The following is a 13,575-nucleotide window of genomic DNA, read 5'->3' as shown; positions in this document are numbered from 1 at the left end:
CCTAAAGAGAAACCTAGAGCTAGCAGCAGAGACCCTGCAAGCTCAAAAGGTCAGAAAGAAAGCTTGGGATGACCAGACAGCCAGGGAGAGGCACTTTAACCCAGGGGAGGGAGTGCTTTGGCCTAGGCCCTGTGAAGAGAACAAACTGCAGCTGGGTAGCCCAGAAATAAAATACTTGGGTCACATAGTAGGGGGAGGAGTGATGGAACCCCTAGAGGCCAGGATAGAAGCAGTTCGTGATTGGCCTAGACCCAACACCAAGAAAAAAGTCAAATCATTTCTTGGGTTGGTGGGCTACTACAGAAAGTTCATCCCGAGGTTTAGCGAGATGGCGACTCCGCTGACCGATCTGACGAGGAAGAAGACTGATGACCGCATCCCGTGGACCAGCGACTGTGAGGAGGCGTTCCGGAGGTTGAAGGAGGCCCTCATCAACTATCCAGTGCTGCGTGCTCCAGACTTCGACCGGGAGTTCATCATCTACACCGATGCTTCTAACAGCGGGGTAGGAGCAGTTCTTTGCCAGGAGGATGAGAATGGTGACCAGCATCCAGTGTCCTACCTGAGTAGGAAACTCCAGAAAGGTGAGAGACATTTGGCAACCATGGAAAAGGAGTGCCTGGCCATAGTCTACGCGATCCAGAAGGCCAAGCCTTACATCTGGGGAAGACATTTTATTCTGTGCACTGACCATTCACCACTGCAATGGTTAAAGACAATGAAAACCCACAATAGTAAACTTATGAGGTGGGCTTTAAACCTGCAAGACTATGACTTTGAAGTGAAGGTGGTCAGAGGGTCAGTGAACTGTGTTGCTGACGCCTTATCAAGAAGACCTGAAGAATGAAGACGGCGAAAGAAACATGGACTATGTATATATTTTGGTGACCAGAAGGTTAAATGTACCTGTTGTTTATTAAACATGCCCGGTTTGTATCAATAAAGGTAACTTGATGTATTGGTAAATGGTAAATGTTTAACTTAGAGTGTAAGTATAAGTAAGTATGGTATTGTATGTTATTATATGACTGTTTTTGTATGTTTTGGGTACAGGTTGTTTTTTGGTGAAAAGCACCTTAGCTTTCCCCCTACAAAACAACTTATAAAGAGGGGAGGTGTTACATACAGCACTGATGTTACCTGTCTGTCATGGGTTTGGAGGGAAAGTTCCATCCTATGGGGAGTGGAAGGCGGGACATCAGGAGGAGGGGCTGTACTGTATATATATGTGGAGCGTGTGTGGAGAAGTTTAGAAGCTAGCTGGAAGTGGGGAGAAGCTGGAGAAGAGCTGAGAGAAGAAGCTTGAGTGGGAGTCTGTGTGTCAGACAGGGTACTACTGTGTGTCAGTCAGTACCAACCTGATAGGTTCAGGTGTCTGTATGGTTAGCCAGAACTGATAGGTTCAGGGTCTGTGCTTCAAGTTAAGTGTTCTGTGTGAACCAAACTGTGTGAATGTATGATTGAGACTAAGCCACGTTACTGTATCTTATTCACTTGATCATTTTATTTTCCCTGTGTGTTATGTAAATAAACCTTGTTCTTTTATTTTGTTAAAAATCCATCCCTGGTCTGTGTGACTTCTTATAGGGAATGGTTGGTGGCAGCTTAGTGAAACTGTGGCATATCCCAGTAGGTCTGGGTTTGTCACAACCCCATGCATGGAAGCTACCTTTAGGAAAGACCAATGACTCAGGCAGAAGAGCTGAGAAACCTTGAGGGTCTCAACAAGGAGGACTTGAGGACAGAGATGAGCACAAACCAACAAACCATCAATTCATGCCAATCTCTACTTGAGGAATTAAATTGTTTCTAAACCCCACCTGACTTTAGGAAACAGTAAACTCAGTACAAACTGAAGGACAAAAGCTAAAGATGATGGTGAGGCTTCAGCATGGAAAACTGAGGTCATGGTGGCAACATACTATTGCACCGAGATGTGGAAGGCGACAGAAAATCACCAGATAATAAACAAAACATATATTTCAAGTACCTCATAAAAAGACTTCACCCCCTGGCAGGCTCTAGATAACTAGAGGATACCATGGATCTCTGAGCTGGAAGTTAGATTAGGAACTTGGAAAGTATGACGTTTGTATATTACAGGGAAAATCCACAGTAAAGGGAAAGAAAGGAAAAGAATGAACATACATCTCCTTGGATTAAATGCAATTCTTTGAAAAGGATCAGGCAAGCACAGCTGCACATTGCATACAGTTGTTTTGTGGGAATGAGCTTTCCATCTTATCTGGACTTTCCTCTGTTTTCTAGCCCAAGGAAATTGCCTCTCTCCCTGCATTGCCCCATGCCTGGCTTTTCCGTTCCTGACAAGATACAAATTCCTATTTATGTTCTGTGCTGGCAGAATCCTGTTCAAGTCTTTGTTTGCAAATGCTCAGACTTTGATTGACAATGCCAATTCCAAACAAATACAACTTTTTGAAAGGTATTAATTATTGTACCTGTTTATGTAAACAGAGTTATACTGTACAATCTATTTATGGAACATACCATAGTTCTGTGGCTTATGAGATTAAATAAAAGATGTCCTTCTAGTTGGTGTACGGTTATAAGGCGTTGTCTTGTAACTGAGGTATGTTGAGCTCTGCGGTTAATTAGCTGCTGGCTTTCTCCTTCTTACACAGTGCTTCACTGTTCTGGCTTTGAATTTCTGTGGCTTGTGGTTGTTTAGCTGACTCCCCACCACCACCACCAATCTACAAATACCTACTGAGAATCTCCTGGAAGAAGCCTGTTGTGCTTGGCATGAGGGAGACAAAACTACTCCTACTTGAGTACAAAGTCGTTCTTATGAACCATACCTAGAAATATGGAGCATTTTCCAATGAGCCTAGAATAGATCCTAAAAACAATGGACTAAATCTATTTGATAGAGTAGACTCGGTGAATAAATGAGGCTTGTTAAGTCAACACTTTGGAAGTCCCCATGAGTCCAGTTTAGCTGGAATGAACAGCTTGATATAACCTCATAAATTTAAACATCCAGGAACAAGCTGATCATCTGCAGCCATTTTTAGTGAAAGTGAGAGGACAGGTGCTAACCAGACAGGATTCTGTTAGTTAAGAGACTGCAAATGGAGAGAATTTCTCTTCAGACAATTGACACGCCTGCTGCTAGTTGCAAACGGGATGGAGGTGTAAAGGCTGATACTGGTGCATCGAACAGTCAAGCGAAGCCATCCTGCAGCAAACCCATAAAACCAAAGGGAGAGAGAGGGAAATACTGTAAGGGAAGAAAAAAATCACCAGGAAGAGTCAGTGGTTAAAATGGAGGTGCGCTAACGGGAATGGAGAGACGGATCACTCCAGAAGGGTCCAGAAGGACTTCACTTTACCTCGGGGGTGCAATAGTGTTGGCGTGCCAGAGAAATAACCTAGCACTTCCCAGGGAGATGCTGTTGCTGCTCTTAGTGACGCAGCAAACGTGGTGTGCCTGCAAGCAGCAGAGCATCCTTCCCTTTCCCCCTCTGCATCATCACCTCCTCCCTCCCTCTCTCTCTCTTTTCCCTGGGCAGCAACACCAACCCTCCCCCCCCCCCATCTGTCTCTCTCTGCACATCTCTGGTCTTCGACATTCAGCTGCATTCTGGCGCTTGCTGGCTTTTTCTCTCGCCCTGTGACTCCTCTACAGCACCATCATCCCCGCAACCAGCCTACGTCACTGTTTCCCCACTCTTCCTCTCCCCCTCCCAACACAATTAGCTCCCCTTCGTTCCTTCCTTTTTTGGCATCTGCTCTCCCCCCCACCTATAGCAGCAGACTTTTCCACCCCACCCGCACCCCCACTTATAGGGATGTAAATGGTACGGTCCCTACCTCCAACTCCAACCCCCCCCCCCGCAGCCGGCAGCTCCCATCTAGATGTTGCTGGAACAAAACAAAAAGAGAGAGAAAAAGAAGGGGGTCGAGCATCCCTCATCCTAGACAGGCTGAGGAGGGCGGAAGCGACAGGAGGAGCAGCGAATGGGCGCGCGAGCCGAGCCGAGCCAGCTGCTAGGAGACCGGCAAGGTGCGGGTGCGCGCGTGCTCGCGCCTGTTGTGTGAAGGTGGGGGAGGACTAGCCATCCCCGCGCGCCTTGCTTGCCCTTGGAGGTACCACGGTCGCCAAGAGAGGAAAGGTTTCCTTTCGCCGAGAGAAGGGGGAAAAAACAACATGACGCAGGGAAAGGTAGGTTGCGAGTGGGATCTGGGGAGCCGGGAGGGGGGGGGGACGGACCCTCGAGTCGGCTTTTGCAAGGGCAGACGTATAAGGAGGTGGATCCAACCGTGATGGTTAATAATGCATGCACCATGGAGAGGTCTTAGATCATATGGCTTGGTCCACGAGTCAGACATGGTGTCAGCTGCCTATTCAAATAAGATCAAATACTTCAAATTGTTATGTTTGTGTGTGATACGTAAATGTGCAATACAGCCAGTACTTCTGGATGCATGGATGCATCTATATGCATAGGTAGATACAGGTGCATGTTTATGTGTATATATTTTACACAGAGAAATATGCAGCACGAAACACCTGTCTCAGAGATGAGAGAAAAGGTCCCTTGTTGTTTGTCACTACAGGGCGAATGATGGCCTCAGTCACATCTCAGAACATTCCTCTCTAGGGGTTTTGGACTTCCCCCAGCCTTGAAGACAAAGATCTTGGATAACCAGAAACCATCATGATCTTATGCATCCAGGAGTTAAAATGTAGGATGTAGTTTCATCCCCCCACCCAGCTTGGCCTCCCCCCCCCCCAAGCTCTGAGAAGTCAGTTGCCATGGAAGAGGTAGTCATGACACTGGATCCTTTTCTTTAAAATTTTGAACGAGTATCTAGGTCCTTAGCTTTCTGTGAAATTTCAGGACCCAAATATTATCATCAGTTCAAGGAATCTCTAGTGATGTAAATCTATGGTGATGTAAATTCTGATGGTCATGGTTTAGGTTATCAATTCCATCGTCCTAGGCCTCAACTGTATCCAAACATATGGGATTATGTAACCAAGAGATGGTTTCTCCTAAAGACTTTGCTTGTAGAACAGAACATGCCCAGGGGGTGTTGACGTTGAGTGATGAGATTATATCTCTACCTATCACTCCAAGGAAGACAGGAGAGCTATGAAATGCTTTCTCATCTGGATATATCAGCTGGAAAATTAATATGGAAAGAGATCCTGCCCCCCCTCCGTAACCCACTCTACCCAATATTCTCCCACTAGACTATCTCTTACTTTAGGAACTGTTTCTTTTGAATTAGGTCATCTCAATCCAAGTGACACCACACTGGTATAATTCCAAGATTAACTCCTTGTAGTTCTCCTTTGAAAATTCTGCGTGCGTGTGTATGAGAGACAGAGGGATTAGCTGCTGATTTTTTTGCATTATTGCTGTCATGTACTGAGTTGTTATAATCCTTGCAGCATTTGTTTGTATGGTGGCTTCAAATGGCTGCTAGGAGGTTCTTGCTAGCCAGGTTTCAGTTGCAATGTTATTCAGTAGCTGCTGAATGTTGGATAATAAAGGTACTGTATACATTCTAGGGCCATAGTTTTCCTGGACCAACTCATGGGCCACAAAAATCTGCAAGATTCTCTGATATCTTCATTAGGTTACAAAAATACAGGTAACAAAAAGACAAGAGTGTATGAGAGAGGTTTGGGGGATGTAGGGGAGCGACAAAGACTGACAGTGTTGAAGTCATAAAGTTCTCATGTTCATGCCTTGAAAAAAATGGGAAAGAGGGGTGAGTACAAATATCCCTTCCTGCAATTCATTTTAAGATTAGAAGCATGCAGACTTAATGATTTATACATTGCCAGGCTTTTTTTCTGTGCTCTTCCTCACCATCACCTCCTTTTTTTTGCAACATTTTTCCTGACGACAATCTCAATAGTTTGCCATATCTGACCTTGGGGTTGGTCTAGGAAACATGCTAGCCTTATAAGGATACGTATTGGGAATCTTCTTACGACCAAGGCAGACACCTTGGGATAATAAAGCTACCTTGCATAAGAAAGACAACTCAAACCAAGAGGCTCAGAACAAGATTAAGCAGGCTCATATGGACTTAAATCCAGGCTGAGATTAAAAGGACTAGTTTTTTGGCCAGTTGTTTAAAATGGTGCTATCAAGTGATATTTGTTGTGTTTCAAAATATTTCTCCTCCCTCAGGCTCTCCTTGCTATTTACGGTGGGCTGTATGGAGGGAAGAACAGAAGCAGAGACAGAATTGGACGTGCGGTGTCCGAAGTCCACAGATTCAGAGGGCCAGTGTGGCGTAGCAGATAGACTATTGGACTTGAGATCTGGTTTCAAAACCCTGCTTGGCCATAGAAGCTGTTTGGGAGTGTGTGGGAGTAGTAAACCACTCCTTGAATATTTCATGTACCTCAAAAACCCCTGTCAGGGTTGTTAGACGTGGGAAGCAATTGGTGGCACACAAAAGCCACGCTGCTGATTACAGGAAACATTCTGGACAAGAAGGGTGCAATTTAAGTGTCAACGTCTTTGCAAATAAAGTAAAAAATTTTTAAAATTTAAAATTATAAAGTTGTATGCCAGAGTTCCCTTGTCCAGTGCCTTTAAAAATGGTGGGGAGGGATGGGGAAGAGGCTGTTGCGAATACCCTACAAGCACCCCTCCTTGTTCCTTAAGGCAGTAAGTAGGCTTCGAGGTTCTGCTCCCATCCTCCAGTAGCGTAAGCTAAGATGCAGTCTCTCCCAAGGATGGAAAAGAGACCTTGTGGTGAGGCCTGTTGCCCAACCTGCTTGAAGCATAGGAAACAAACTGTGCTAAGTAGGTATGTTGATTCCTGTCATCAGGTTGAGTTGGATTAACAACATGAGAAGCAACTATCCTTCCCTGAAATCAGTCAGTAAAGTTGAGTCCATCTCAGGTGTGCAAGTGGCTGTGTGGGTGAATGGCAGGCTCACGGTAGGTAGGTAGGTAGGTAGGTAGGTAGGTAGGTAGGTAGGTAGGTAGGTAGGTAGGTAGGTAGGTAGGTAGGTAGGTAGGTAGGTAGGTAGGTAGGTAGGTAGGTAGTGAAGCAATACTGCTCAGCCAGCAAATCACTACACTGGGTGGTGTACACTGAAGAAAAGATATATACATTTTGAAATTACTATAAAACACTAGAATGTCCCATATATAGAGTAGCCACAGTAACTATGACAACCGGAGTGGCTTGTGGTCCGAGCTGAGTGAGTTGCCTGACCTCAGCATTTCAGTCAGGAGCTGCCCATGGGTGCATCAACACCCCGCTTTATATGTGTGATTTTCAAATACACGAGAGCACCTGTATGTGTGCTTGTGAACTAAAAACAGAAATACGACGTACTGAAGGAATTCCCTGCATGCAGAGGTACATATTCAACTATTGAGTTATAGGGCCTTCTCCATTTTTATGGATTTTTCCCCCCTAAGCACTAATGTTTTTCAAACTCTGTATGGAAAAAAAAATGCAGCTGCCTGCCTTTCACGGCTCTGCATGCGGCCGTTGCCTCCAAAGCCCAGTTCCTCACTATGGTCAGTATTGCCACAAAAGCATTTTGTGGTTCTGCATCAGAGAATCCTTGACTTTTCTTGTTGTTCCAGTTTATACTGCAGTGTTGCACCATCTGCGCTAGTCATCAATTTTTTTTTTACACATTACCACATAACAGAAGGACTATCTGTACCTGGATAAGGAGCTCTGAAAGAAAGGAATGCACTGTCACCTCTCTCTGTTTAACTGTGATATTGTACATTGCAGATTTCCCACAAGTTAAGCTGGACAGTGCCAGGACAAGTCATGTTTTGTGTAGATAATGAGCACTCATCTATTTTTTCCAGCAGTACAAGGAACATGGGACATGGTGGAGAGCCCACCTGTATTCTCCCTGAGAAAATAGCTGTTGTGCTGCAGGCATTTCTTCAGCATTTTCTGCCGAGATGTTTCCCAAAGTCCCAAGACACCTGGCCTCGAGCCAATTAATTAGTCACAAAACATTGCCACCATTCTCACTGGGAGTGTTAAAACCTAGGAAAGCCCGATAAATGTTGTATGTTAGGGGTTCACAGTGCACACCCTACATCTTCCAGGCTAAGATGCCTCCTGATGCTCCCATGCTCAAGGATAAAACCACACACCAACCTTGGAGCTGATCTTCCATTTTGGTCTCCTTGTTGTTGTGATAATAATAATAGTTGTAATCGTAGTAGTGGTAGCAATGAAGATGATGACAAATCTTCACTTTTCTTTCTTCTTTTTTTTCCCTCTGTAGCTCTCTGTGAATAACAAGCCTGCAAATGCCGAGGGGCAAGGGCAACTGGGAGATGCAAAAAAAGAGGACAATGCCACTGTCCCCTCGGCACCTCCTACCTATGAAGAGGCAACTTCAGCAGAAGGGATGAAATCGGGGGCATTCCCTCCACCACTGAATGTTCCTCTCCACCCCAACTGGGCCTACGTGGATCCCAGTAAGTTTTCTCTCCCTCCCTCTCTGCATTTTTTTTTAAAATAATGATTTGAAACTGATGTCTTTTTATGTGAATCATTGTGGTAGAAGAATGGTAGGCCTGAAATTCAAGGTCAGTTTCAAAGGACCTTCCCTCTCTGAGAATCCATTTTCTGCAACAGACACAGATGCCTTCTCCTCTGAGTACTGAGTACTTCCATTGCAGAGTGTCCTCAGGTATCCTCTCTTTGTCAGCAATTATGAAGAGGGGTGGGATAAAAACATTTCTCTTGCCTTACAAAGAGGTCCCTACACTATTAAAGCAGAATGGGCAAGGATGGCCCACTAACTGCATTTTTGGAGCCCCAAAGATACTCCAACCCAATCAAGCCATGATTTGATTAAAATGTATCACCAAATAAACGTCATAACAGGACATCAAATCCTGGGTGAGAGCTGCTTGTAAACCATGGTTTATTAGAGGATGCTGATCTAAACATCCTACTAAGTCATGGTTTGGTATCAACATGTGAACCATTTTCTGAGATGTTGTTGTTGTTTAATCGTTAAGTCGTGTCCAACTCTTCGTGACCCCATGGACCAGAGCATGCCAGGCCCTCCTGTCTTCCACTGCCTCCCGGAGTTTGGCCAGATTCATGTTGGTTGTTTCGAAGACACTGTCCAACCATCTCATCCTCTGTCGTCCCCTTCTCCTCTTGCCTTCACTCTTTCCCAACATCAGGGTCTTTTCCATGGTGTTTTTTCTTCTCATGAAATAGCCAAAGTATTGGAGCCTCAGCTTCAGGATCTGTCCTTCCAATGAGCACTCAGGGTTGATTTTCTTCGGAATGGATAGTTTGTTCTCCTTGCAGTCCAGGGATCTCAAGAGTCCTCTCCAGCATCACAATTAGAAAGCATAATTTATTTACAAATTGAATAATGTAGGAACGTCAGTGCAAGAGGTTTTATCATTTTAATTGGGTATACAGTGGTGCCTCGCTTAACGAGCGCCCCGTTTAACGATGAATCCACATAGCGATGGAGTATTTGCAATCGCAAAAGCGATCGCATTGCGATGTTTTAAATGGGGGAAATCGCTTTGCAATGATCGTGGGGAAGCACTTCCCCACGATCATCCCAAAGGCCCCACCAAAAGAGAGCCCCGAAGCACAGCTGATGGGCGGGGGGGTTGCAAAGATCGCGGGGAAGCCAGCTTTGCAAACCCCCTGCCAACTTCGTCTCTCTCTCTCTCTCTCTCTCTCTCCCCCCCCCCCCACTCGCAACTCCAGCCTGGGCAGGGAGACTGAGGCACTGCGCTGCCACCCTGGCCGTGGCGGCGTGGTGCCTCAGTCTCCTTGCCCAGGCTGGACCTGGAAGGGGAGAGAGTGTGTGCGGGGTTTGCGAAGCTGGCTTCCCCGCGATCTTTGCAAACATCTGCCCGTCAGCTGTACTTCGGACTGGCTCTGTGGCTTAAATAAGCCTGTGGCTTAAGGATTGCCAAATAGAGGAGTTGAAGCAAAGGCCCAAGAGTAGGGGAGGCTCCATCTGCTGCCTGAAGGTTCCAATCCTGTGTCATCACAATGATTTGGTGAAGAAGGGCCAAACCAGTCTTACAGCCTTGCTCTTCCCTGTTTCTCCTTGTTGCTGGAGGCTGCAGGAGACAATGGAGAAATTTTACATCCGTAAAAGCAACATAAAGATGGAATCTCTAAAGAAATACAGTAAATGTAAATGATCAAGACAGCAATGTTTACCTTAGATTTTAGTATCAAAATAGGGAGTTGGAAGGGGTTAGAAAGAAAGGCGGATGGAGTGATTGCTGAATGGTCAGTAGCTGAAAATGTTTAATGATTTTTTTTAACTGTAAGATTTCATCTCCTTGATTGTTTTTGAGATTGTAATGCGATTTAACTAATAATGAATTTGCAGGAGATTGATATGGAAATAATGGCGGAGAGTAATATGATCTCGTTATTGGCACATTGGGGTTATGGTAAAAAAAAAATAGGGCAACAGGAACACCACTAAAACAAAGAGCTATTATTTTCTCCACTGTCAACAGATTTCATGTTTATTGATCCAGCTTTTCCCAGAAGACAAATCATATCAAGCATTTCTGTGGGAGTATCATGGCCCCAAATGTCTAGCCCTGGCTACCTGATGGATGGCCCGAAATGCCCCCCCGCAGCGTTTTCGCGACCTCCGTAAGCAAGGGGAGGGCGTGAAAACACTGATAGGGGCCATTTCGGGTCATGCGGTGGCCATTTTGGAGCCGCCGATCAGCTGTTCGGCGGCTCCAAAATGGCCGCCGGAGGCCCCAATCGTCGCAAAGCGAGTGCGCCAATTGGGGCTGATCCATATAGCGATCCCCAAAAAGGGATCGCTATACGGATTCTTCGTTAAACGGTGCGCTCGTTAAGCGAGGCACCACTGTAAATCTCCTGGAGCCTCTATGGTTAGCATGCCATAGCCTTCCTTTCCAAAATGAAAGCCCTACCCCCAGGCCCAGATGATGGTTCCATGTGGGAAGTCAGAGTGGGCACCTGCTTGAACCTCTCTGTCCATCTCCTGTTGTCCATTTCTGCATGAAGGAGAGTCTGAAGAGGAGGCAGCCTGTTACACCTGGAGTCTCTCCATGTGAGCAGCGATGCTGCCATTTCAGGAAGCCCAGCTACATGGAGAGAGTGCCTAGGTAGCAAAACCTTTTCTTTTCAAAGAGTCCCTTTTCCCTGTAGAGACGGGGCCAGGCATGGGACGGCGCTCTCCCGCCTAATGCTTTCAAATCAGCATATTTTTTTTAACACCTGATTTAGACGACCCTCCCCCCCCCACACACACACACATAATGATTCTAACAACAGAGTACTATACTGTATTCCATAACTTAGGAGAGGCTGCAGTTCCAGGCTAGTCCTTTTCAGGGGACAGCATCGAGAGCCTGTCCTGAAAGAGGAGGTGCCCAACTTCCAAAACTGCTGAATGTAGGGGGTCGTGCTTTTTCTACATAGTGTAACAGCATCTTGGGAGGGTTCCAGATCCAGCCAGAAGAGTAATACTTTGGGCTGGCTCTGAAAATCCTTTGATGGAATCCAAGCCACTGCAATTTTAACCTTTCTAAGTATAATTCAGCCTTGCTGGTGAAATGTGATTCTGTAACAGGCTGTTGCTAGCAGGTGGATTGCAACAGGCCGGCTCTCTTCTCCGCTGCTTGCCTAGGGGCTGAGCGTAATATTGCCGAGAATGCTGTCATTTGAATTGTGTCTGTGATGTTACTGAGGATAAGTGATACCATTCTCCACTCTGTATTTACACCTTTGGTTCTGTTTTGCATTTTAAAGGAAGGGCTGTGCTTTTAGCATTTTTTTTAAAAAAATAGTACAGATTGGGCAGCTTTTCTGCTTAGCCATGTGGGTATTCTTGTTAAAGCCAAAAACATAAATCCTTGCCTGCTTGAACAACATCACCTAATCTTGGGAAAGTTAGTTTTTTGGACTATAGCTCCCAAAATCCCATAGCCATTGTCATCACCAAATGCAGGAATGTCTTGTCAGTTCAAGACCTTTTCTTGTATACTGCTTCATGTTTTGTAAAAGATCCCTGCCGTCTCTCTCCCATTTTCATCTTTGATCACAGAGACAGATGACCCTTTCTTTGCAACAAGGGGTGGGTAATGCCAACAAGGCTGAGAGTCATTTTTCAGCTGCCAAAGGGCTGCATTCCCAATAGGGAAGGGGGAGAGGTGTGACCGAATAAGCTAATGTGCATAGATGTGGGGTTTTTTTTGAGGGGGGGACTTGAAACTACCCCTCTACCACACATCTATATCAAGAGAAGGCTCTGTAGGTCTTCATTGCAGAGTGGGGGACACTGGTGCTCCCCTTTACCTGTACAGTATCTTCTTTGCTTATGTTGGAACGACTCATTCTGGACCTTATTGTGCCTGTTTTGCTCAGCTCAATAAAGTGCCTTGTGTTCCAAGGCTGCTGATGGCATGCTGGGTGCAATTATTCATGCCACATGCAGAAACATGGCGGAGGCTGCCCCCTCTCTCATAGAAGAATTCTCTCTAGCTGTTCCTGTTGTGTGCCATCAAGTGTTTCCAACTTACAGCAACCATAATAGGGTATGTTTAGAGGAATGGTTGACCATCACCATTTCCCCAGTGAGTTTTCGTGGCTGAATAGGAATTTAAACCCACCTTACTTGAGTCCTAATCCAGAACACTGGCTTTTCCATTACACAAGCTTTGGATGCTCTTTTGGTCAAAATGCACAATCATTTGCTTTGTGGAAGTGTTGCAAGATTTCATTTAGGGGTAGGTTTTTCTTGGTGGCCAGCATGGAGACACTCTGGGGTCGTCACAGAACTAGAGCAAGACATTTCCGTACCTGAGGCAGAACATCTCAACATTGGCTCTAGTGGAGTATATTTGAATAGGAGAATATGCTACTGTGTTTTCCCGGAAATAAGACAGGGTCTTATATTAATTTTTGCTTCAAAAATGTATTGGGGCTTATTTTCAGGGGATGTTTTATTTTGCAGTTATGACATCTTCTTTTGGTTGCTGCACAATGCTGTACAGTGGTGGAGGGCGGGGTTTCACTTAACTGGGGCTTATTTTGGGGGTAGGGCTTATATTACAAGCATCCTAAAAAATCATACTAGGGCTTATTTTCAGGTTAGGCCTTTTTTCGGGGAAACGGTAGATCACTGCCAGTTTGCTACTATAACCCTTAATGATTCAGGGTAGGCCTTCCTCATATTAAACTGACCTTGGATAGACATTTTGTTGTGTTTGTGTTTTGTTATTTGTTTTAATCCCTTAGGATGAAGTGAGTTACCAAACATAAAGGACCTCTGTTTTTTTATTTTATTTTATTTTAATTTTTGCCAGATAGATCCCATTTTACTTTGTGAAAATGATAAGAGGCCTGGTTTTCACATTCTCCGTTCTCTACTGATCACTTAACCCGCAATTTAGGGCTTTATTGGCTATAACAAAAATATGTTATGGCTTTTGTACAATCTCCAAGGTACTTCTCACACTTAGGAATACACAGCACTGGTGGGGGGAGAGGTTTTGTATGATTCTTTGTGGGAAACAGCAGCTTTAGCGACTGAGTGACGTTGGAAAAACA

General features: G+C 45.1%; 1 protein-coding gene across 1 annotated transcript in view; it reads left to right on the top strand.

Moving 5' to 3' along the window:
* Nucleotides 1-3,306: 3,306 nt before the first annotated feature.
* FAIM2 (Fas apoptotic inhibitory molecule 2) overlaps nucleotides 3,307-13,575 on the top strand; it is a 49,643-nt gene continuing 39,374 nt past the window's right edge. Inside the window, exons 1-2 of the mRNA XM_020815757.3 lie at nucleotides 3,307-4,186; nucleotides 8,264-8,459. Coding sequence (XP_020671416.1) covers nucleotides 4,172-4,186; nucleotides 8,264-8,459 — 211 coding nt within the window. The 5' untranslated portion in view covers nucleotides 3,307-4,171. The remainder of the gene's footprint in view (nucleotides 4,187-8,263; nucleotides 8,460-13,575) is intronic.

Source organism: Pogona vitticeps, chromosome 2 (assembly GCF_051106095.1).
Source record: "Pogona vitticeps strain Pit_001003342236 chromosome 2, PviZW2.1, whole genome shotgun sequence".
NCBI classification, from domain to species: Eukaryota; Metazoa; Chordata; class Lepidosauria; order Squamata; family Agamidae; genus Pogona; species Pogona vitticeps.
Note: the sequence above shows the minus strand (reverse complement) of the source record. Positions and strands in the feature narration are given on the sequence as shown.